The sequence below is a fragment of the Vanellus vanellus genome (assembly GCF_965231255.1).
Source record: "Vanellus vanellus genome assembly, chromosome: 8".
Lineage (NCBI taxonomy): Eukaryota > Metazoa > Chordata > Aves > Charadriiformes > Charadriidae > Vanellus > Vanellus vanellus.
The window spans coordinates 25,380,202-25,401,998 of NC_138913.1; the positions used below are offsets into that span (position 1 = coordinate 25,380,202).

The window sequence follows — 21,797 nt, forward strand, 5'->3', positions numbered from 1 at the left end:
GAGAGTACAGAATCGATGATTGCACGGCAGAGCTGGCACTTGTCTCATTGGCCCACAACATCTCTTCAGTCCTATGTTCCTACACTGTTCTCAGCACCCCCTGGGTGCAGAGTGCAGAGGAGAAATCAGATAGAGCTATTTGGTTTCCCATTGAACGCAAAGTGGCTCTTTGGAGAGAATCCTAAAAGTTTAGAAGTGGCACTACCTAAAAGCATCATAATACTTGCATCCTGTCACATTCGTTCACACTGTTCATCCTTTGGCTTCTAGGTGGAAGCTAATTTTATCTCCATTTGTTTGGGCTTTTTTGCAATCTGAGTCTTGGTTTCTCATGACGCCTCTTAGGTCACAGCCACCAAAAGAGGCGATGTGCAGCGTGGGACGGACGGTGTAGAGGAGAGTGATCCACAGCACGCCAGGAGGGACTGTGTTCTCCAGGGTGGGTCGGGACTGGGGAAGCAGCTACACAAGAGCAGCTGTATCACAGGAGTGTGGAACTGTGAGGAGAGAGGTGTCTCCCAAGGAAAATGCCATCAGGGCTGCTGGGTGCAGGACTATTTGCACGTGGAGCCTGAGCCGCTTGGTCTCACCGGGGTTATTTCCTTGGGTAGCTCCCAGCTAAGGTACAAACCAGAGCGTGCGATTGCTGTTGTATTGATGCCGGCTCTTCAGCACAGGCATGGGTAGTACTTAAATGAATACTGAGTAATAACAATTTTATAAATAAAATATCACCCTACTTGCTGAAGTGAATAAAATAGACATGAATGCATTAGATTTGGATTTTAATGGCTTAAATCTGATGCTGAATTATTCTCTTCTAATAGTAGTCTGACTGCAAGGACAGCATTAAAACCAACTGAAGAAGCAAATTGGTATTGGGATGTGCAGCGGTGTATTAAATGGGAACTCAGCCCAGGAAAACGCTGTGCCTCAGAGGGACGGGGCTGAGAGGGAGCTCTGCTCTAGTAGACGTCCTCCTGCTATTTCTTTCCCTGCTTTTACTGCTGTGCAGCACACTACAGTCAGCTTATTTTTCTGTCCTGTTCTTAGTCCATTCTTGAAACACAGTAGCTGTGCTATTGGTGAGGATATTCACTCGGCCTCCCTTCAGAGCTGAAAAAAAGTATGAAATTGGAAGGTGGAGGCAGGCAAGAGCCCTGGCTGCGGCTTCTGCGGCTCCAAGGGAAAGCGAAGGGTTGGAGGTATCGCCGGCCATGGGCTTCCTTCCTCCTAGAGTCCTGGACCCTGATACCTTTCCCCTCCTCTTATGCCTGGCTCCCAGATGTAGATAGAGGTGGTTGCCCAGAGTCTTCACCAAATCCAATCATCCAGTGCTAAACCTGCCTCGAGGAACAGCTTTCTTCCTAAAGTCTGATTTGTGAATTAATGGCAATGTGTTTTCCTCCCTCATCTTATCCGATCTGGTACTACTTTTTTTCCAGTTGTGCTTGAGGCTTTTTGTACTGCAGTTTTCTGCTTAAGGCTTTAATAATATTCACATCAAAAGTAGTTCAGTCACCTTTCTCCAGTTCTCATATTTCTTCTAGTATGCCTCTAAAATGTGATGGCCTTTGAAGAAAACCAGATCTGCCGCATGCCCAAAGAGCATTTGGATGCTCTTCCTTCAGTGACCTCTTCATTCCCCCCTGCATCCATTCCCACTCCATCATTATGTTAGTTGAAGAAACCCCAGTGAGTTCCAGATGTTGAGTGATCAAATGATATCAAAGAGCTTGGATAAAGTACTCGGTGCTGGGAGGGGTGAGGAAGGGGGAACTCAAAATTTTCCATCTTCAGAGAGAAGCTGCGGGTCCCTGCCTTGCAGTTCACAGCTTCCCAATTTGAATCCAGAGTTGTGAAAATGTGGAAACTGTGAAAATATGAGCTGCGAACACTGGGAAGCAGTGAAGCGGGGGAATGGGTAGGGATTTACAGTCTCTCTCGAATGCAAAGGTTATAGATTCTGGTTGAAAACTTAATTCTCTGATAAGTAGCTTTTTGTCACTACAACAGCAAGAGAAACAGCGGCCACGGTTGCGGAATTGTCTCAGTTGTAAAAACCTTTCATTTCTTCTCTCATAACTTTCTGGCATTTTTGTATTTGAGGCAGAAGTTTTTCAGACCTGGCCTCTGCCAAAAGGCGGGTTTCGTTTGAGCAAAGCCAGTTGCCTTGTTTCTGAGCCTGGAAGAGAGAGGCAATAATAATAGTAATAATAATAAAAAACAGACTCCCATTTCTTTTTTTTTTTTTTTCTTTTGAATACCTTTGCAGCAAGAGTGTGAAAGGTGATGTTTCACGTAGGAACAGCCTTGACCGAAGAGCTGTGCCTTTCACTGGCCCGGGGAAAATGGCGTTTGATTTGACTGAATTACTGACGTTAGAAGGTCACCTGCTGGCTTGGCAGTGCTGCAAAGCCCCTCGCCGGCGGCAGGCAGCGAGGGCTCGCCTGTTCGATGGCTCTTTGAGAAGAGTTTTTGAAAAGAGGGGAAGCCCATCGGTGGATTTAGCAGGTGACTTGCAGGAAGGTGTCTCTGGCTGGTACCGTCTCTGGCTGGTACCACCTCCGCTGTAAAATTTCTGAGGCTGAAGTTCAGAAGCTGAAGAACACCCAAGCTTTTTCAGCGTGGGTCCAGAAAATACGTCGCTGCCTTCTTGTGATTCGGAGCAGAAAGAAATGCATCATTTCAGGGAGAAACTGGCCCTGTGCAGAGCCAGCTCGGGTGTTTACATACCTGCTCCCAGGGGTAGGATGCAGCGGTGACTCCTGGAGCAAGCGAGGGCTTTAGAGCTCCAGCGCTGGCTCCTCATGAGCCCTTTCCCGCCGTCCCTGCCGTTCCCAAGGCTAACGAAGCCACGTGCTGCGGTGCACGAATGCAGACAGCTTGAGCCTGTTGCTGCCAGCCTGGAGAACGTGGCGTTGGCAGAGCTCAGGGGCCTTGGGGATGTGACCTGGATGGAGCTGCCTCCACATGCTCGTGCCCCCGCCTGAGCTAATCACTCTAATTGTCCTTTGGGAGGCAGGGCAGACCCGGCAGTGATGGACCAAGTGAGAGTTAATAAATCCAAATGGATCCACTGGGGGTTTATTTTTAATTTCTTACAGAAATAGCGGGACAGCTGCATTATTAGATGTTTCCCACCCACCATGGCTACAGATAATCGGGTGCTTACCCTGGAATAAATAATTGCTTCTGCCTGAAATCAAGGACAGATGCCTGAACTGTGGTTCAGCAGTTTGTTTCATCTTGAGGCTCTGCACATCCTTAATCTACGACACATGTCCAAATACATTAAAAGCTTAGATATTAGTAGGCAGGAAGTGTTAAGGAGAAGACGCAGTGTTAATTGGAGATACCTGTGCTAAGTATACGAGCGGTGCTGGCTGAGATGGTGGCGAGGACCAGGGCGGTTGGCACAGGTTTCTGTGCATCCCTCTTGATAAACCCCACTTCTTAGTTCCTTCTAATGCTGCAAAATGGGCATTTAAATCCCCTGCCAGGTCAGCCATTCATCACAAACACATTTAGACTTAATTGCTAATTAATTTTCCCTAGATAATGTAGATACTTTTTTTTTTTCCTCAGTGTGTGAAATCTAGAAGAGCTTTCTGAGAACCAGCCACGAACGAGTTGACTGTAATTGGTGTTCTTTCACTTAGGTGAGAAGTAACAGTTCATCAACTCTTAATTAGCTTGGACTTTTTTGAGAGCAGTTTCCAATTTTTTTGACAGGAAGATCTACATCTTGTTTCTCCCGTAGCAATACAAAGAAAGTCATTTTACCTTGAATTGACAAATTGGGCTGCGTTTGTTGGTGTTTTCTTCCTTGTGATGGTGAGTGCCAAGCTGCATGCATGTCCTACCTGGATTGCTGAGCAATTTATTCGGTCAGTGCTGCTTGTCACAGAGAAAAGAGCACTGATTATACAAGAAACAGAGTTTGAGCTCAGTTTAATTAAATTGTGAATGGGTAACCAGCACCGCTTGGAGCGATAACATTAAGGTACGGAGCAGCTTTTAGATATCTCATCAGCATCAGAGAAGCTTTGTACTTTGTGTCTGTTGTCGGTGAATGCTGTTCTGTTCGTTGTACACGTAGGAAGGCTGTGGCAACAGAGAAATGAAGCCACCTCAGATCAGTCAGACCTGAAAAAGCGTCCTGCCAGGACAAATGGTCTGCCTGGCAGTTACCTGCTTGGCTTGTGAGCCCAGGAGGAGTGAGCCCCTTCGGGAGATGCTGCGCGGGGGGTGACCATGCAACACGAAATGGTGACACTGCGGCAGCCCCAACCTGGGCTCGTCCCGCGGTCATCTCCTTAGCCCAGGCTCACGTGCGACACTCGGGCGGGAGGGAAATGCTGGATGAGAAGCTCCCACATAGTAAATCGTCCTCTCGCAGCCTCTCACCTGTCGGTGGAGTAGCCGAAATTTCGTAAAAGTGGGTGCGATGCTGTGCTGGGGACGGAGCCGTGGCTGTAAGAGGGGATACTCGAGCGCTTTCCAGAAGGAAGCGGTCTGCGTAGAGGCCGATGAATCAGGGTTGCCAGGATGGGTGCTACGTCTGTGCCAGTGACACTTGCCCAGCTTTAATTACATACTGTACAACTGTTCAGCACAGATGAGGCCTTTTGGTAAAAGGGAAGCTCTCACCTGTGTTAGCACCCTGCAGTTCTTTGCGATAATTTTGTCACAAGAAAAAAATTGCCATATGCCACTGCATTTGGCACTGGCGATGGCCGAACTGTCCGATTCGGGGGAGACAGCCCCAAAGCAGCCCCTTGGGCTGGGACGAGACGCCCCAGGCTTGGCAAAAAGCTTCTCCCACCGTGGGAGAGAGCCCGTGGCTGGCAGCTGGGGCAGGGGGGTGGGAGCTGGGACCCGGGAGAGGGCAGGGGCCGAGCCCCCCGTTGTGGAGAGGTTCCCCAGGAGAGGCTTTGATAAGCCGTGTTAGGACAGCACATGCTGCAGGCATCGCTGCTTGTTAAACTGAGGTCCTTCAGCAAAGTACTTGTTGATGGGATCAGCTTTTGACTTTTTTCTTACTAGGAAACCTTCATGACAAGGTAATTTTATAGGTGGCTTAGGTGCCCGCTGTCTGTAGGAGGACATCCGGTTTTAACAGGGAAGATGGAGAAACACCTGCAGATCAGTCGTGTGAGAGATGGAGGGATCCCAGTATAAGTGTGTGGAGATATGAACTGCTAACTAGGTCAGGTTGAATAAGAATAAATTTCGTCCAGAAATACTCTTGAAAACTACAGCTTTTATTCAACAGTTTAGATAACATATTTTTATTTTCTGAATAAGTGATTAAACTTCTGCCGAGATCTAGTTTGCTCGCAATCTTTTAACAACACTTAAATCAGATTTTTAAACTATTAAGCAGTACATGATTGTGGCTGGAGGAAGCCAGGCTATTAGTGCTTCGTATCGGTTTGTTAAAATACTACGAGAAGTTTCGGTAGTAGCAGCCCGTGGTGCGGAAGCAGAGGCTGTTTTCACTTGCTCCATCCGCTTGTTGAGTTTCAGCTTCATTCAAATCTGAGAAGCCAATGAGACATTATTAATGTAGGAAAGCTGGTATGGCCCTTCCAGTCTGTGAGTATAAGCAAGACCCGTGGAAAGGAGCTTTACTAATCCTGAAATTTTAGGGGTCTTTAATTGTAGTCAGTGCCGTTCCCTCAAAAAATACTTTGCTTAACAAAACTTTGCACGTGCAATATGCATTTTTCAGAAGCTTTTCTTTCTTTTATATGCCTAGCACAGTAAAGTTAATTTATATACCTAAATACATGCTGTTTGATTTTAATTGAGTAACAGTTTCCCTCCAAGTAGAGCTTATCATACATCACCAAAAAATGAGTCATTTAGATTTAAAGAATAGTATAATCAGGTTTGCTTCAAAAAGGCCCTAAAAAGTACAAATGTAATTGAAATGAAAATGATTCTTCAAATCATTTTTCCTCTCACTGACTTAAATGATGATTAAAGTCGCTTATGTAAATCAATAAATTGAATCCGGCCAGTCCTGCTATGAGTTCCCCACTGTGCAGTCTGAGAGAGCCTGAAGGGAGCGGCAGTCGAGAGGATGGAAATACCTGAAGATGTCGGTAAGGGAGGAGCCGGATCTGTCATCTCCACCCCGCTGTGTGTAGCAAGGGAGTCGCGTTTCCCCGCGACCACCGAACCTAGGGTGTAAACCCAGGTAGTTGTTTATACCTAAACAAAAGCAGGGTGCGAATCCAAATAAGCAAATGGGATGAGAACCCGCCTTGGCCTCAGTTCAAAAATATTTGAGCACAACCCTGTCTTTAAATGCATAGTAACGCGCGCCTGTTTCTGTCGCAGCGGCCGGGACTCTGGCACAGGCTTTAGGGGCTGTGCCTCAGAGCCAGGCTGGCTGCGATGGCTAGGGCTGATGGGGTTGTCTCCTGTGAAGGGTCGGCACCATCGCTGGTGGCAGCCCCGCTCCATCTCACCAGGGCTTTGGAAATAACGCATCGGAAAATAAGCAGTGAGACAGGAGAGAAAGGCGGCTCAAACAAGTTGCACTGATTTCTCCAAAGGCAGCTTCAAGTTGTGCAGTGGGTCGTGGTGGTTTTGGGTCGGTGGGGATGACAGCTAGTCAGGGTGAAGCCACGTCCTCTTCAAGTAAACGTGCTGCCCCAAAGAAGAGCTCATGCCTGCGGGGACCTTGTCTTAGACCGCTGTGCTTTATGCTTCAGACATGTATGTTGTACTGGAGTCCTGCTGGCTTCCCCAGATTATCGGTGCCTCATCCAGGAATGGCAGCCTTCCAAGGAAAAAGGAAATTTGGGGCAGAGGGGGAGAAGTTCTGTTTTAAAATCGAAGAAGTTGCAGTCTTCTCCAGAAGAGCCCTCGCCTTTGTGTGGTGGTAAGAGCAGGCGATGCTGGAGGAATTCCAACCTTGGACACGATGAAATGGAAGACTGCAGGTTATCTTGTAGATGAAATCTTTTTCTTACTTTGTTCTGGTGTGGATGCTGATCTTGATAGACTAGTCTGACTCTAACAGCAGTCATTACAGCGTAGACCTGCGTTGCCTGAGCAGCATCCAGGCATCCTTGTGTGTGTTTACAACATTTTCTAGTGATGTTAAACAAGTGTCAACTTCTGTGCCAGAAGTGGCTGGTTCTTGATTCAGAGTTGGGTGTCTCATAAGGTGTTGGCCGACAATTGTGGGAAGTTGTGGTGTATGTCAGCAATGCCAGTTGCCGCGTTCTGTAAAGAAAGCCTATGAGTAACACTATGGCACCTCACACGCTCAGAGAAGAGCCTCAATTTTGGTTCCAGGTGAGGCTGCCAGAAGAGGCGGAGAGGGCCCAGACCATGGTGCACTGGCACTGGGGGGTTCCTCCTCCAATCTTCTCAGCTAAGGCTCAAGACTGAGAGTGTGGGTAAGGTCGGTTGGAGGAAAAGCTCTGTTGTGCTGCCAAACAGCACAGCCTGTTGGATTCCTGCTTGTCCAACTGATGCATCACCGTCTCCTTTTCCTTCTCTCTTCAGGTTATTTCCAGGATTTGTTAAACAAGTCAGAAAAGGCCCTTTATGATGCTTTTCCAAGCGTGTACGGAGAATTGTACACTCAAAACATGAAGGTCTTCAAGGACTTGTACAGTGAGCTACGCCGCTATTACCGGGGCTCCAACATCAACTTGGAAGAGGCCCTCAACGAGTTCTGGACACGCTTGCTGGAGCGGCTCTTCAAGCTGCTGAATCCCCAGTACCATATCACCGATGAGTACCTGGACTGCATGGTGAAACACGCGGAGCAGCACAAACCTTTTGGGGAAGTTCCCAGGGACCTGAAAGTGAAGGCGACCCGAGCCTTCATCGCAGCACGCTCCTACGCACAGGGCTTTCTTGTGGGCAGCGACGTGGTCAAAAAGGTGTCTCAGGTATGTTGGGGTTCTTCCTTCTCCTCCATCCTCAGATTGGCCGGAGCTAGTCAACTACTGCTGTTGGGGAGAGGGGACTTTATTTCCCCTTATGTTTTTGTTACAAAGCAAGCAGGTATTTTTCAGTTTTATAAAACAAACTGGTTGAGGGTCACCCGTCAGCGGAAGGGACCAGCAAGCCTGGACTTCTGCAGGCACTGATCGTGCAGGAGAAGCAAGGTATAACTCACCACAGATCAGTCTGTACCTCATTTTAACTTATGCAGCAGAGTGCCAAGGAGACGTCCGTCCCCCAGGCCGTAAGGCCCTTCTGTTGCTCGCCTAGATTCCTCCCGCTTCCCTGACGGGGAAATGGCATGCCTCTAAATCACGCTGCCTCGTTTTCCTCCTTAATGGCGGTATGATGTAGGGTGTGCGGAGCTGACCTGCCACGAGTGTGCTGGGAATACAGGCGGAGAGATGCGTTTCAGCCGTCGGTGATGGGATCGCTGTGTCTGTTTATGTAGCCGTGTATATTTGTACAGCTTCTGTGTACAGAGAGGGTGAGTTTGTGAAGTGCATTGGGATCTTCAGGGATGAAAGGTGCTATATAAATGTAAATTAACGTGACTGAAGCCAGGGTTTCAGGAGGAAAGAAATTGTCTGTATTCTTTACTGCAGCAGCAGCCTTTCGGAGCCAGGAGAAGGTGATTGTCCTGAAACAAGATATTCAGGCTTTTCACACAGGTAGCAAGGAGAAAATCCATACTAAAAAAAAAAAAAATGACTTGCGTACTGCATGTGGAGGTGGCAATCGGGTTTGAGAATCAGGGCGTGATTAAGCTGTGAATGTAAAAATACAGAATCGCAATTAATTTCCTCGGAAGGTAACGCGTGGCAATACGTAGCAGAGGACGGTACTATTTGATGCAGCAAATCCAGACTTTGATCTCAGGAAGAAACAGTAATGTGGTAACAGTGACAAATGCTTTAATTTATCAACGTGGGACTGGAAAACTGTTCAGCTACCCAAAAGTCTTTGTACATCTCATTAACATCACACTCATCTGACACTTAAGACACATAAAAGAGGGGAATGGTGTAATTTCAGGGGGACCAAAGTGAAATATTTTCCATAAATCCTCCAAATGGCAGAGATTTCCAGCTCGATGAGTGCGATGCTGCCTGTAGCCGAGTTTGGTGGGTAAAGTGGGCTGGCACGGCGCCTGCAGTCATGGCGTCAGCGGAAGGGAAGGACCTGAGGTATCAACATGCAGCGTATTTTTCTCCCACCTTCATGTAGGCTTCTGACCCATTGGATTTTGATTCTGGTCCCCCCTTTTCTGAATTCAAACGGGATGTGGGGTACACAACCAGTCACCGATCCTCCTCTTCCCTCTGCCTCCCCCCAGCCCATTCCTCCAGGATGGAGGGTCTTCCAGGAGGGTCCCAACCATTCCTCTCTCTCACAAGAGCCCTCCTGGGGGTTGCAGTTGACCCGGCGCGTTGCCGTTGTAGCACAATCTGCGTGAACCGAGTCGGGGAACCTCAACAACGCCTCCCTGAGAGCTGATTTGGCAATGAAAGCCAAAACTGGCACATTTTCCCTGTCTTCAGGAATGCGTTTAGTACTTTAGGCAAGAGGGGGTGAGCATGCTGAGGTGGGAAATCCTTTTTACGGATGCCCTGGTAGCCCTTGACTGTGTCTGAAATAAAAGTCCTGGTTTACCCACCTTCCTTTGCCAGATGTGGGCTGACGCTAGTGCCAAACGGATGTGAAGTGCTGAACTCAATCTGCAACTGGTGCTTCGGTTTTAGTTATTTATTCACGTTGCTTCATACTTACGACGTTAGGGGAAAGTGCGTAAGGCTTTTATTAAGATCAGAGACTGGGATTCGACTTCCCCATCAGCTGGTAGCAGCGGTCTGTAACTTTGAGCCGCTCTCTCGTACGGAGTGCTTTGGTGAGGAAGTCTGAGGGAGCCTGTCCAGATGAACACTTGGAAATAAATTACCTAGCTTTGGGCTTCTGAAAAAATTAGATTACTTCGGTTTGAACTATTTGCAAATCCCACATTTCTATTAGAACCCTCCTGGTTTCGGATTCTCAGATATTTCCGGGTCGGTGTGTGTCACCTGTGTCCTGTCGCTGTTTCAGGTCCTCGGGCAGAGTCCGCATTATTAGAGAAATTCTGGTGCTGTTCGCCGGGTTTTCCGGCTGCCTTAAAATGGGGAAGAGCCTGCCCCGACTGAGCTACGGGCAGGGATTTTGTGAGATTCCTTTAATCCCTGCTGCCTCTCCGCTGTGCCCGAGGGGGGTTGCTGAGGGTGACGGCTGGGGGGGGCGCCGGGGTAGGACCGGGAGCGGTGTGCCGGGAGCGGGCGCTGCGCATCCTGCTGGGGATGGCTTGAGGGCAGCCGGGGAGAAAATGGCAAAACCATTTCTCATCTTTACTGTCCTCCTAGCTTTTAAAGCAAAGTCACCCCGACCAAACCGCAGGCTCTGACGCCGAGATCTGAAGCGTTTAATGCCGCGGTCCCTGCCACCAACCCGGCCCCAGGCTGACAGCGGTGGAAGCGCTGCCCATCTGCGCGGCGGCTGTGGGAGGGGGCACCGGGGCACATGCCGTGGCTGGTGCGGCTCTTTGCAGAGCGGCCGGGCTGGGGCTGGGGGCGCGGGTTGGCTCCCTGCCCTGCTACGGGGTTAGGGGTTATGGAGGTGCCACGTGTGGATGGGGGCGTCGGGGCAGCATCTCTGCATTCGCGGTCAGGTTGGGTCTTTCCATACCTCTTCTTTCAGCAGAAATGGCAGGTTTTCCCTTAAGTTGCACAACGCCAAGCGCAATTTTTCATCGTCTGCGTGAAGTAGCAGCTACCAAAACAGCAGCAGCCGCCACGCGATGCCCGGTGAAGGGCACACGGAGACGGGGCTCCCCCAGTGACGCACACCTCCCGCTGCGTGCCAAGGCAGGAGAGAAGAAATATCCCCATCAGGATATTCTCTCCCGTCAGGGAGAGGAGGCGTTTTAAAATGAATTTTGCTCATCGGTCAGAAAGTGAGTTATGAGGACAATCTTCCCTTTGCTGGCTCTTCCTTGCTTCTTGATCCTGAATTTTAAGTTTCCCCACGGTAATAGAGATTGATGTGAAGCAACGCCAGCTACGTAAGCAAGAATCACTTAAATAATCAATTTTAATAGTTGTTTGCATTTCCTTTTCTCAGTAGATGTTCTTAAGGCTGGTTCTCATTTGGGTTTGAAACAAAATGTGATGATTCTCTTTACTAATTATAAGCTGTTTCACAAAATCCTGTATTTCATCTTACCGATGAAGTTCATCTATCAGTACATTTTTATTTAAGCAGTGCTGCGTCTCACAATACATTTTAGCCTTATTTTTCAAATTTTTATGTTAGTATAAGGTAAATGGCAGCTTTCCTGTTTACCGTATGAGTAATTTTTAAACACATGGTGGGGTCAAGATGCATTTGGATGGAAATTGAATTCCAATTAAAAAGGCCCAAAAATAGACTTTTTATAAGTGTTTTTAACATTTAAATGAATGTGCTGGTTACATATGGAAAATAATGTTTATCTAAACATGCTTTACATTTCAAACAAGTCAATAATATAACAAAGACAGTATGGTCATTCCTGGTCCTCATGTCTTTAAGATTGTAGCCATCTCTCATATCCCGCTTTTTTCCATAGCTTGGAAGGACGTAGTTGACTCGCGTCTTTCAGCTTCCGGTTGCTTTTTGGGTGAACTAGGCATAAAATTAATCTGACTAATAAAATGAGGTGAGAAATCTAATCTCTTTTCACACACTTACAAAACCACTGTGCTAAAACAACCTGAGCGCGATGAATTCCTGTCCCATGTGCTCAGTGACACATCTCCGTCCTTTCAGTGGCTTATCTTTATTCAGAGCGTCAGCAGCAAGTATATACAACCGTAAATAACATTTTATTCCCTTTAAAGGATTTCACTTCTGTAATAAAATTAAGCATTTATCTAAGTTGGCCTTCTCTTGATCCTGAAAAGACAATATTCATTTTTGTAAATAGATGTTATTAGAATGTTGTTCCATGGCATTGGTGAGTGGCAATATCCTCATCTCGCCACGTTTATTTCCTTTTCACTGGCTGTTATCCCACCTCTCACTTCGGAGCTGTTCGTTTTTTGACACACACACACACACACCCCCCCCGAGATGTGTGTTCTTGTGTTACGCGTCGGTAGCAGGACGCTGTCGTGCAGAGACCAGCTTCGCCCCAGGGAGCCATAAGGTGCCACAGTAAATTCTCTCTCCGTCTGGGAGAAGCTCTCATCTGGGACCTGCTCCCACCAAAAGAGGTAGCGTTTTCCTTCAGGGAGATCATCTGTTTTCCCGCGTGGGATTTAACAGCCCTCCCGTGTTCAGACCGCAGTCAGCTGTACCTCGAGACACCTTCAGGGACAGTTTCTGCAGCAGCTCCTGCGCTCGCTCCCTCCTGTTTGTGCACAGCCTCTGGCACAGCCGCCGAGACCAGCCCCACCTGCGGGTGCTGAGGTTTTCCAGCACCGCTGCACATGAAGGTAGGGAGAGAGTTTTGCAATAAAGTTGGAATTCGTTTGGACGGATTCAGATCGAGCTGGATGGGGAGCGTGCAGTGCTGAACACATCCTTAAGTATTTCATATATTACTTTCCAGTATTTCTATCCGGTATTATGTTTAAATCACAACCCTTCCGGGATAAAAACCCATAGGTGTTCTGAATATAATAGAAATAATGCAGGCAAGCAGCTGTACATCTCCCATATTTACCTGGTGGTTAAAAGTCAATTGAATCTAGTTTTCAAAGGATTGAAAATTGTACCGGCTGGAAATAAGTGCGTGAGACGAAGCGAGCAGGGAGCGTGTTGAATAGGCAGGTGGGGGCTTGCAGGGTTTTCCTCCAGAGGGAGAGGACACACGACAGCAGTCTGTCTGTCCACAGGAATCTTCCTCATTTTAATATCTGAAGGCAGTTGGGCAGTAGAGAGGAATGGGAAGGCGCAGATCCTCCCGGTCGGCTGCGGGTCCTGCCCTGGGGTCTGGTGTCCCTCGCAGGCTGTGCTGCCTTCTGGAGTCGTCGTCACTGCCCTCTGGAAGTGTCCTCGCAACTGGCTGCGGAGGGAGCTGGGGCTGACTCTGCTCCTTGTTTCGCTGCCCCGGTTTGGCTGGATTACCCCAGCCACCTTTTTTTTTTTTTTTAATGTGGGGTTTTTTTATTATTTTTCTGAGTCTGCAAAGTGGCCAGCTGGCTGCTGGGCTGGCAGGGCCGGACCCAGGCAGGCTGCCTGGCCTCGGGCTTAGCACCAGCGCCGGTTTGCTGAAGCGCGAAGGGCACAGCTTTGGCACCAGTCTCCATCCTCTGTGTCCCTCGCCCTGTGCTGAGCCGGGCGGGGGGGTCACCGGACTGCGGGGTCGTCTGTGCCCTACCCCTGTCCCCAGACCCCGGCACAGCCGCCAGGCAGCACGCTGCGCCCGTGCCCGCTCGCTTTCTCGTCCCTGACGGGGGTTTGGAAATGTGCTCGCTGTATCTTGAACGACGGGCTCGGTGGGGCTGGAAACTCTCTGCGCTCCAAGGACCCGTGGCTGTGCGTTTGGGTGAGGAAGATGCACAATAACGCCTGAAGTGATTATACAATTCATTAGACTTCGAAAGAATCATATTTCTGTCAGCCTCGCAGCTGTTTCTTCGAGAGTTTTATTCTGAAAGGTTGGAACGCTTGGTTCATTTAACGCACGTCAAGGTGCTAATTGCATCAGGGCTGGCGTAAACACGCGCGAGGCAGCTGCTGACCATGTGGCGGAGAGAAGCGGGGTCTGCTCCCCGTGCCGGCTCCCCCCTGCCTGCGCAGCGCCGGGAGCACCCGTGGCTCCCGTGCCTTCCACCGGGGAAATGGGGCCACCATGGCCGCGGTTCCCACCTTGCAGACGTGGGCAGCACAGCCCTGCTGCTTTTTTTTTTTGGTCGTAGTATTTGAGCATCCTTCCGCGGGGAGACTGTAAAGATGAAATGTTTCCCGATGTGAAATTGCCACGTTGCAGATAGCCCCGATCACAGAGCCGGCCACGCAAACTGTCCTCCCAGTGCCGGTCTTGTTATAAAAGCAGAGGGCAAGGCTGTCCCTCTGAGCGTGTTCCTGGGCTGCCCTCCGTCCCACGGGCAGCGCGGCAGTGCTCCTCACCGCCGGCCCGGCAGGATCCGCTCCCCTGCTTGGCCTTTTTTCGTAGCTGCTGTTCTTCATACTGACAACTTTATCCCAACTGTACAATTCCAGCTGAGGGATTTGGGGTAATTGGAGAGGCTCTGAACACCCACCTGTCTTTCCCAGCACAGGCGGCCTGATCTGGGAATTAAAGAGCTGACCTGTTTTCTCTTCAACACTATCCCAGAATGGGCTTTTCACAGCTGGCAGGAAAAACTTCCCTTACTTCTGTCACCTGCCTTTAAAATACACATGGGAAGGTAAGTGAGGGTGCTACAAATGCCTCGGCTGCAGACGCCTGTGTCGCTGTGTTCGGTCCCCAAACCTTTGGAGGTTTCCAGCTGTAGGTGCTTTCTTCTTCTAGCTGCCCAGCACATCTGCCTGCCTCTAGAAAGCCATCTGCGATCTTCTGGCTTTAAGGCACCCCTTCGTATGGAAACCTCATGTCACTGGGTTGAACTGGTGCTTCTGGAGGTTAGAATGGCCATCCAGACAGTAAATCCTTCTACCTGGAAAAATACACCCGAGAGATAGTTCAGGCTCATTTCGACATACATCTGACATGTCTGGAGGTATTTTATGTTCTCCCCAACCATCCCCGCATCACGCCAAAGCCCCAGCCGGGTGCTGCAGGTCCTGGTGCCCACCATGGGTCTGCCCTGCTCCTCGGAGGCTAGGGACCGGGAGGGGACCGGGAGGGCAGCCGCACGGCAGGGACGTGGTCCAGCTTGGTGAACACCAACCCCATGCCGCAGAGAGCACTCTGCGGGCCAACCTCCTGCTCCCTTGGCCAACATTTGTAGGGAGGACAGAGCCCGCAGAACGACACCTCCACTGACAGCTTTAGGGACTAGCTCAGCCTTCTCCCTCCATCGGCCGATGTGCCTGCATCCCCATGACAAGCCGGGGGGGTGGGGGGTGACAGCACTTCCAGCAGCCCGTATTTTTCAGCCACGCCTCTTTCCCCATCCCCAAATCTCTCCCCTCTACCTAACCCTGGCTCCCCTGGGAAGCAAGGCACAGATGGCTCACAGCAGCCTGGGGGTGAGCGCGCAAGGGGAGGGGGGTAGGAAAAATACCCGCAAGAGCTCAGCTTATTTTATTGGTGTTAAATGCCTTTCAGATGTACTTAAAGGCCCCTGAAGGCCGAGGAGTCCCATCGCATTGCAGCTAGGCTGCAGGTTCTCATTTGCTTTTAAGCCAGGCTTCAAACGGAGAAAGGATTTGGGGTTGGGATTTGGTTTTCTTTTTTTTTTTTTTTTTTTTTCTTTTTCTTTTTTCTTTTCCTTGTTTGAAGCCAGCACTTCAAAAGCAGCGTGTGCAGCTTGGCTGCAGGTTCCGGGTACCAAAGGAGCCGGCCACCTCCTGATGGGCGCAGGAGGAGCAGAGCGGGGCTCACCCCTCGCAGCCGGCGGCACAGCCCGGCCGCGGCCGTGATGCTGCGGGAGCAGCTTTGGTACTGCCACTCTTAAAACGGTTCTCCAGATGCTCGCGGCTTCCTAAAGCTCAACCTTTCTCCGACGCTCAGGAAGCTGCGAGGGGGAGACAGCATCATTGCTCCATGGAAAAGACCCTGTAACTCCGGGACGTGAGTGCGGAGCTTGTCCTAGCACTAGTGCCTCGATGGTCGCCATTCCCCGGGGCCTTCCTCTCTGTGTCCCACGCTTCGTTCTTTGGTCTTTCCAGCCACCTCTTCAGGAATTAATTGGCTCAGATAAAGAAATGCATTTTGGAGTGAGGATGATGTAGCAGCTTTTAGCTAAAAGAGACAGAGCGCTTGTGAAAACTCAGTAACATATAAAGACTCGTATCATCACTTCCATAAGTCTTTTCCATGCCCTGATATTACTCAGGGTGTTTCGGAGGCTCTTGAATATTTTCCAAGCAGTAGGCAGTAGGGTAGTGGCAGAAAACACATCTTTGCACCTCTGTGTTCTTCTGTGTCACCTGTCAAACGAGGTCCCCGTTCAGAAGGGTAACAAACCTCTCCCTATTGTAGGTTCAGAGAGGTCCGGGCTCAGGAGGAGCCTCCTCCAGGAGGAGTTGCACCCCTCTGTTGCCTCCCTTGTGACTTGTGCCAAACCTTATGCTGAAAAGACATCTGCAAATCGGTGGGGGGTGTTTGGAAAATCAACGTGTAACCTGGGTAGGTGCTTTAGTGGCAGAAAGAACAGGTAACGGTGGGTCTGGGAGAGAAGTGCCCCGTGGCTCTGTAAAACGTGCTTTTGTGGTCTGCGAGCATGTGTGTCTGCGCAAAGGTGGGCAACTTGGGTTGAACGCACAAATCGCAAATTCGATTCGTTCTTTAAAGGCGCAGAGGAAGGACAAGAAGGCTTTTTCCTATGTTCTGGAAAACTCTAGCCCATTTTGACCAGAGTGCTGCCCTGCTGCTGTGTGTCCCAAGAACTGTCTGCACTCGGGTGTCTTCAGTCCCTCGCGTGTCCGGGCAGGGGTGTCGCGCCTGTCTGAGCTGAGTGCTTTCCCCTTCTACAGGCAGTTCTGCCGCCCTGTGTCTTGGCTTCAGAAAGTTTATAACTGCTCTGAACTTACATTTTAGGTAATACGAAGGATAACTTATCTCTTCCCAAATGTGTCTCAATGCAGGGAGACAGTAGGTGACTGCTTGCTGTCCCTGAGCCTCCTGTGTTTCCGCGATTCTCTGCCTGGAAAGCATAGCAATAAAATACGTGGCAGGAGCTTTTTTTTTTTTCCCTCTTTTTTTGTTAGAAGCCTTTCACACTGAATGTTTTCTAAATTGGCTGGGGGGTGGCAAGGAACCCAGCTAGCGACTAATCCTCCAGCCCATCCTCTCAGCAAATTGCTTGCAAAAGTCATTAATTTTACTGTAATTGATTTAAACATTGCTCAGGAGGAGAGAAAAAATTAGGGAATCCGATGCCGCGCCAAATGCTGAGAATTGTGTGTTCTCGATTTTCTGTCATGCTGTCTCCACGCGTGCCCGTTCCCTGCTGGCGGCTGTGCAAACACCGGTGCCGAAACGTGGCCCGGCGAGCCCCAGCTCCGCAGTCGCGCTGGGCGGCTGTGCCGTGAGCTCCGCAAACCTGCGGGCCAGCTCCAGCTCCAGCTCCAGCTCCAGCTCCAGCTCCAGCTCCAGCTCCATCCCAGACCCCGTACAAGAGAGCCTGCAAAGATCTTTTGCTCTGGCAAAGCGCTTGCCTCCGGCCATTTGGATTCCCCGCATCTGGTGGGGTGGCTCCATCAACAGAGCACAGCCACATCAGGCTCTGGAAGGCAGCCATGGAAAAGCGCAGAGCTCGGCTCTTGCTACGAGCCACAGTCGCGGGGTAATACCTGATGACAACCTCCTTGAAATGTCAGCGCTTATGGTGGAACGGAGCTTTTTATGAGGCAGCCACCTGTTCCCGTTGCATTACCTCATTGCTACTCGAACCGACTACTGTATCCCCAGCTGTAAAGTGGGTTTAATTAAAGTGATTTATTGCTCAGTACTGATTTGTCCCCTATTTTGGGTATATCTTAGAAGATAATATTTTTTCCTTATCGCTTCATCACTGGGCTTACACTTCAAGGGACTGTACGCACTGATGTCGCTGGGATCAGAATAGCGTATGTGGATTTTGACTGAGCAACGATGTAGGAACAATGCATTCTTAAGCTGGGTTTAGCTTTGTTTTGCGTGTTTATTTATACCTCTGACAACTGCATGAGGAGTGCCCTGGCTCCAAGCCATCTCTCTCAGTAATAATTTCTTTTCAGATCCTTGGGAAATGGCATCTCCAATGTATTGTGCATGTTCTCTTGACATCTTAATGCAGTTTCTAGGTCACCGAGCTAAGAAAAGATGATAGGTGCCACTAAAGTAAAGGAGCACCATGTCTCCTTAAAGGAGAACCAGCCACAGGCTGGGCCAGGTTGATGATTCTTAGAGAAATCAGTTATTGTCAGGTACTGTCTTCATGCTGTGCCAGATCATTTAAAGACGAAGAAATTATGTCGGCTTTCGCTCTGTCTGCAGGAGTTTGCGTGCCCCCGCTTTCAGGCCACCCGTGAGGAATAGGGGACGTTGCTTATTGATCTATCAGTTACTGCAAATCTGCGCTGGGAAGCCGGAGGGGCTCTCGGTGAGGTCTTAGCTGGCACCCGTTAGCTGTTGGCCAGGGGCGTAGGTCATAACCCTTCAGGTTCTTTTAAAGGCAGAAGGGTGAAAGCAGAAGCATGAGGAAGTGAAGACGTCTCAATGTGCAGGTGGAGGTCAGTCTTGACTTTGCCAGCCTGGGGAAGCTGCTTTGCTGGGGGGGTGTTTATCTGGAACGAGCTGCCACAGAGGGTGCGTGGTCACGCGGCTCCATCCTGAGGACCTCTTCTCCCCAGCGGCACTGCTGGAGCTGGCTGTGCCCGAGAGGTGAGCAGGCAGGAGAGCTGCAGCGCTCTCCTGGTTGTGTTGCTGTATCCACACAGGGGAGGGAATCTCAGCCCATCTTAACTGGGGCTGGGATTCCCCTGTTTGGATACAGCATCCCTGAACAAACCCTGGAAGTTTACTTCAGCAAACTAATCCACCAGGCCTGAGAGATGTTTGAAGGAGTCTGTTCCTTCACATACTGCAAGTCCCCCAAAGGGATGGTGCAGGATCAGGGCTGGGAGGGACTCTGGGAGCCCTGAGCCCTCACTCTCCCCTGCCCTGTGTGGAGCAGAAGTCCATGGGCTGGGTGGGACGACAAGGAACTGAGGTCTGGCCAAGCAAAACATGCAGAAAATACACTCAGAAATGCCTCGTCCTGCCCTCTCATCCCTCTGTTCTGGGTTCACCTCTGCAGCCCGCTTGTGAAAAAGGAGCGCTACCACCAGCAAGAGATGTGTTCTGCGGGGACGGGAGCGGAGCCTGGTCTCTTCCATCTGCAAAAATGAATGCTTCTCCTCTCCGCCAAGAGATTAAGTTGAACACTTTGGCACCAGCTGGACTCTGTGGAGCAGCAGCTGGTGGTGGATGTCTCACATGCACGTCTTCAGAGGAGAGGCTCTGGGGCAGGGGAGCAGGGATGAGGGGTGCCACCTCACCTGCACGCTGCGGGGTCCCCGCGCCTGGGGCTGTGTGGCACTCCATCCTCCTCCGTGAGGCGAAGCCACCCTGCAAGAGTGACCGGCTTGGTGATACGCACACAGATCCTCTCTGACATCTAGAGATGATCCTTTTTCCCCCAGACCATCAGGAGCTGAGCTTGAGCCTTGGACAACATTGTCACCCGGTGCTCCGCCTGTACCTTCAGGTGGCAACAGCCCATAAGCGCTATGTGGGCAGGAGGCGGTTGGTGTGGACGCAGGTGGTGTGGTGGGGGACCGGGGGTGTTGGCGGGCTGACAGCCCTGGAGGGGTAGGAAGGAGGAGCAGGTCCCCACTGCCAACCCCTTCTGCAGCTCTGCGCGGTGGCCGGACACAGGTGGCCCTGCACCATTAGTCCCCGGTGGGCAAAGGTGCGTGAAGGGCCTTTCTGTTTTGGTGGAAAAAGACACGCGCAAAAATAAACGCGGAGAGCAGGATAAGTTCCGCGGGCAGAAATACTTGTGAAATGCCCCCTGGGCCTGTCACGAGCTTCATCTAAATATGGGCTTGCTGTGGTCACCTGGGTAGCTCCAGTGCAGGTGCTGCGTTTGCACTGTACTTCAAAGCTAAGCGTGTTGGAGACGCTTTTCTGAGCCAGGGTCTGTCGCTTGCCTCTCTCCGTGTCCCCCGCGGGCTCTGGCAGGGTACCAAATAGCTTTGTTCTCTAGCTGCAGGTGGCTGTCCTTCTCTGCCACTTGGGTGGCTGTCCCGCACTGCCCCAGGGCTGTTTCCAGCGCAGGCGCCGCCGCGATCTCACTTTCCAGCCGAAGCACTTCAGCTCCCTCCGCCCCAGCAGGCTGCCCAGCGCTCCCACGGGGGTACGTGGGCGCAGACGAACCATCATCCGTCTGCTCCCTGGTTCTCATCAGTGCTGTGGAAGGTCTCGCATTTACAGGGTGACTCATTTGTGCCACGACTCCCCGGCTGCTGCAGCCCAGTTTGTGCCTTGCGAGGTTACCGTGCTCCACAGGACAAGCGGTGACGGGGCATGCCGGGGAGACACAGAGACAAAGTTGTGCTCAGGACCTGATTGCCTGCCCAGGTTACGTGCTGTGGTTGGAGCTTCACATTCGCAAATGCTCTGTCTCAGGAAGGAGAGGTCACAGCTCCTTTCCTGGCTGCATCTCCTGGTTTCTAAGTAAACTCTCTGGTTTCAGAAGGTCTTCAGCTACAGCCTGTGTTAGCGTTTAACGTGCTCTTACCTGTTGTCTTTTCAGTCACTATTCAGTCATGGTTATTTAAATGCTGAGATGAAAAATAAGCTGTTCTTTTGTTTGCCTGTCCCTCTGCTTTGTTGCATCCCCTCTCAGATCACTGAGGCGGGAGACGGTGATGCCTTTCCCGGGGACGAAGCGTGTGGTACCCGTGCGGTGCAGCAGGACAAAGCCTCCATCTCCTGGCAGCACAGCCGCACGGCAGCTGCGTGCCGCTTTCTGTCTGTGGGAGTTCTCCCAGAAAGGAAGCAGGAAGCTGGCCGAGGAGGCAGAAAGCTGGCCAAAGAGACAGAAAGCTGTCCAAGGAGGCAGAAAGCTGGCCGAGGAGGCAGAGCAAAGCCTTGGTGTGTGCGGCGTTGGCTGCGATGCTCAGCCCCTCCAGCCACGGTCCACAGGCATCTCGGGGCTTGTCCTGGCTGCCAAGGCAGGGAAGCAATCTCTGTTTGGGTTCTCAAACTTTTGTCCTGGTCCTGAAGAAGGATCTCATTAGGTTATTTTAATGCACTCCTGCCTGATGAAACCCCAGCGCCATCCAACATCTTTTTTCCAAGGCTGACTGGAAGCAAGGTGCTACCGTGTAGGCAGTAGTGGGCTCAGCATGTTCACACTCTGCTACTTCAGCACTGAATCTTTCTGGAGTCCCCCAGGAGAAACTTAAAAGGCCATATTCAACGTATTTTTCACATGTAGTAAAGAGGTCGGGGCAGTTCTCAGCATTGGAGCTGCAGCTCGAGGCTTTTTCCATGTCGAGATTTGCCCCTTCCATCACTTTTCCCCCTTTAAGCTCCTTGTGGGTGCCAAGTGCCTGGTCCCAAGGGAGACTTGCACGCAGACGCTTATGTTGTGTTTATTTTTGTAAATGGTTTTAAAAGAACAGCAAGGGAGTTGCAAATGGATCTGAGGAAAGATGGAAAAAGACCACAAAGGAGAAAACACTTTAGCAATAAGGCAGGGGAGTGCTGAGCTATGCCAGCATCTCTGCAGGGTCCGCCAGGATCTCTGCAGGGTCTTCCGGGTTGTTATTCATCCCTCAGCTTACGCTGACAGCCCCTTGCCCATGGCAGTCGGAGAGGGACACTGTCCCATGGCTGACAGTCTGGGGGGGCTCTGATGTGCTGCCCTGCTCTCTGGGCTCTGCACCTGCGCTGCCTCTATGCTTATGGGATCACGGTGGTTTAATTAAAGGTGGCAAAGCCACCTCCCGAATCACCTCTGCAAAGCATCGGCTGCACATGCAGTGCCTGCGAGCCGCTGGCACGGTGTATACTGGCCCACTTCGATGGCTGCCTGCAGCTCCCGAAGTGCTTTCAGAGAGCAATCACTTCCCAGCGTCGAGTGCTGGCAACTGCCCGTATTTTTGGA

At 50.7% G+C, this 21,797-nt stretch overlaps 1 protein-coding gene across 1 annotated transcript in view; it reads left to right on the top strand.

Moving 5' to 3' along the window:
* Positions 1-21,797, top strand: part of GPC1 (glypican 1) — a gene marked incomplete at its 5' end in the record, with an annotated part of 209,458 nt that overhangs the window by 175,010 nt on the left and 12,651 nt on the right. Inside the window, one exon of the mRNA XM_082486860.1 lies at positions 7,531-7,922. Coding sequence (XP_082342986.1) covers positions 7,531-7,922 — 392 coding nt within the window. The remainder of the gene's footprint in view (positions 1-7,530; positions 7,923-21,797) is intronic.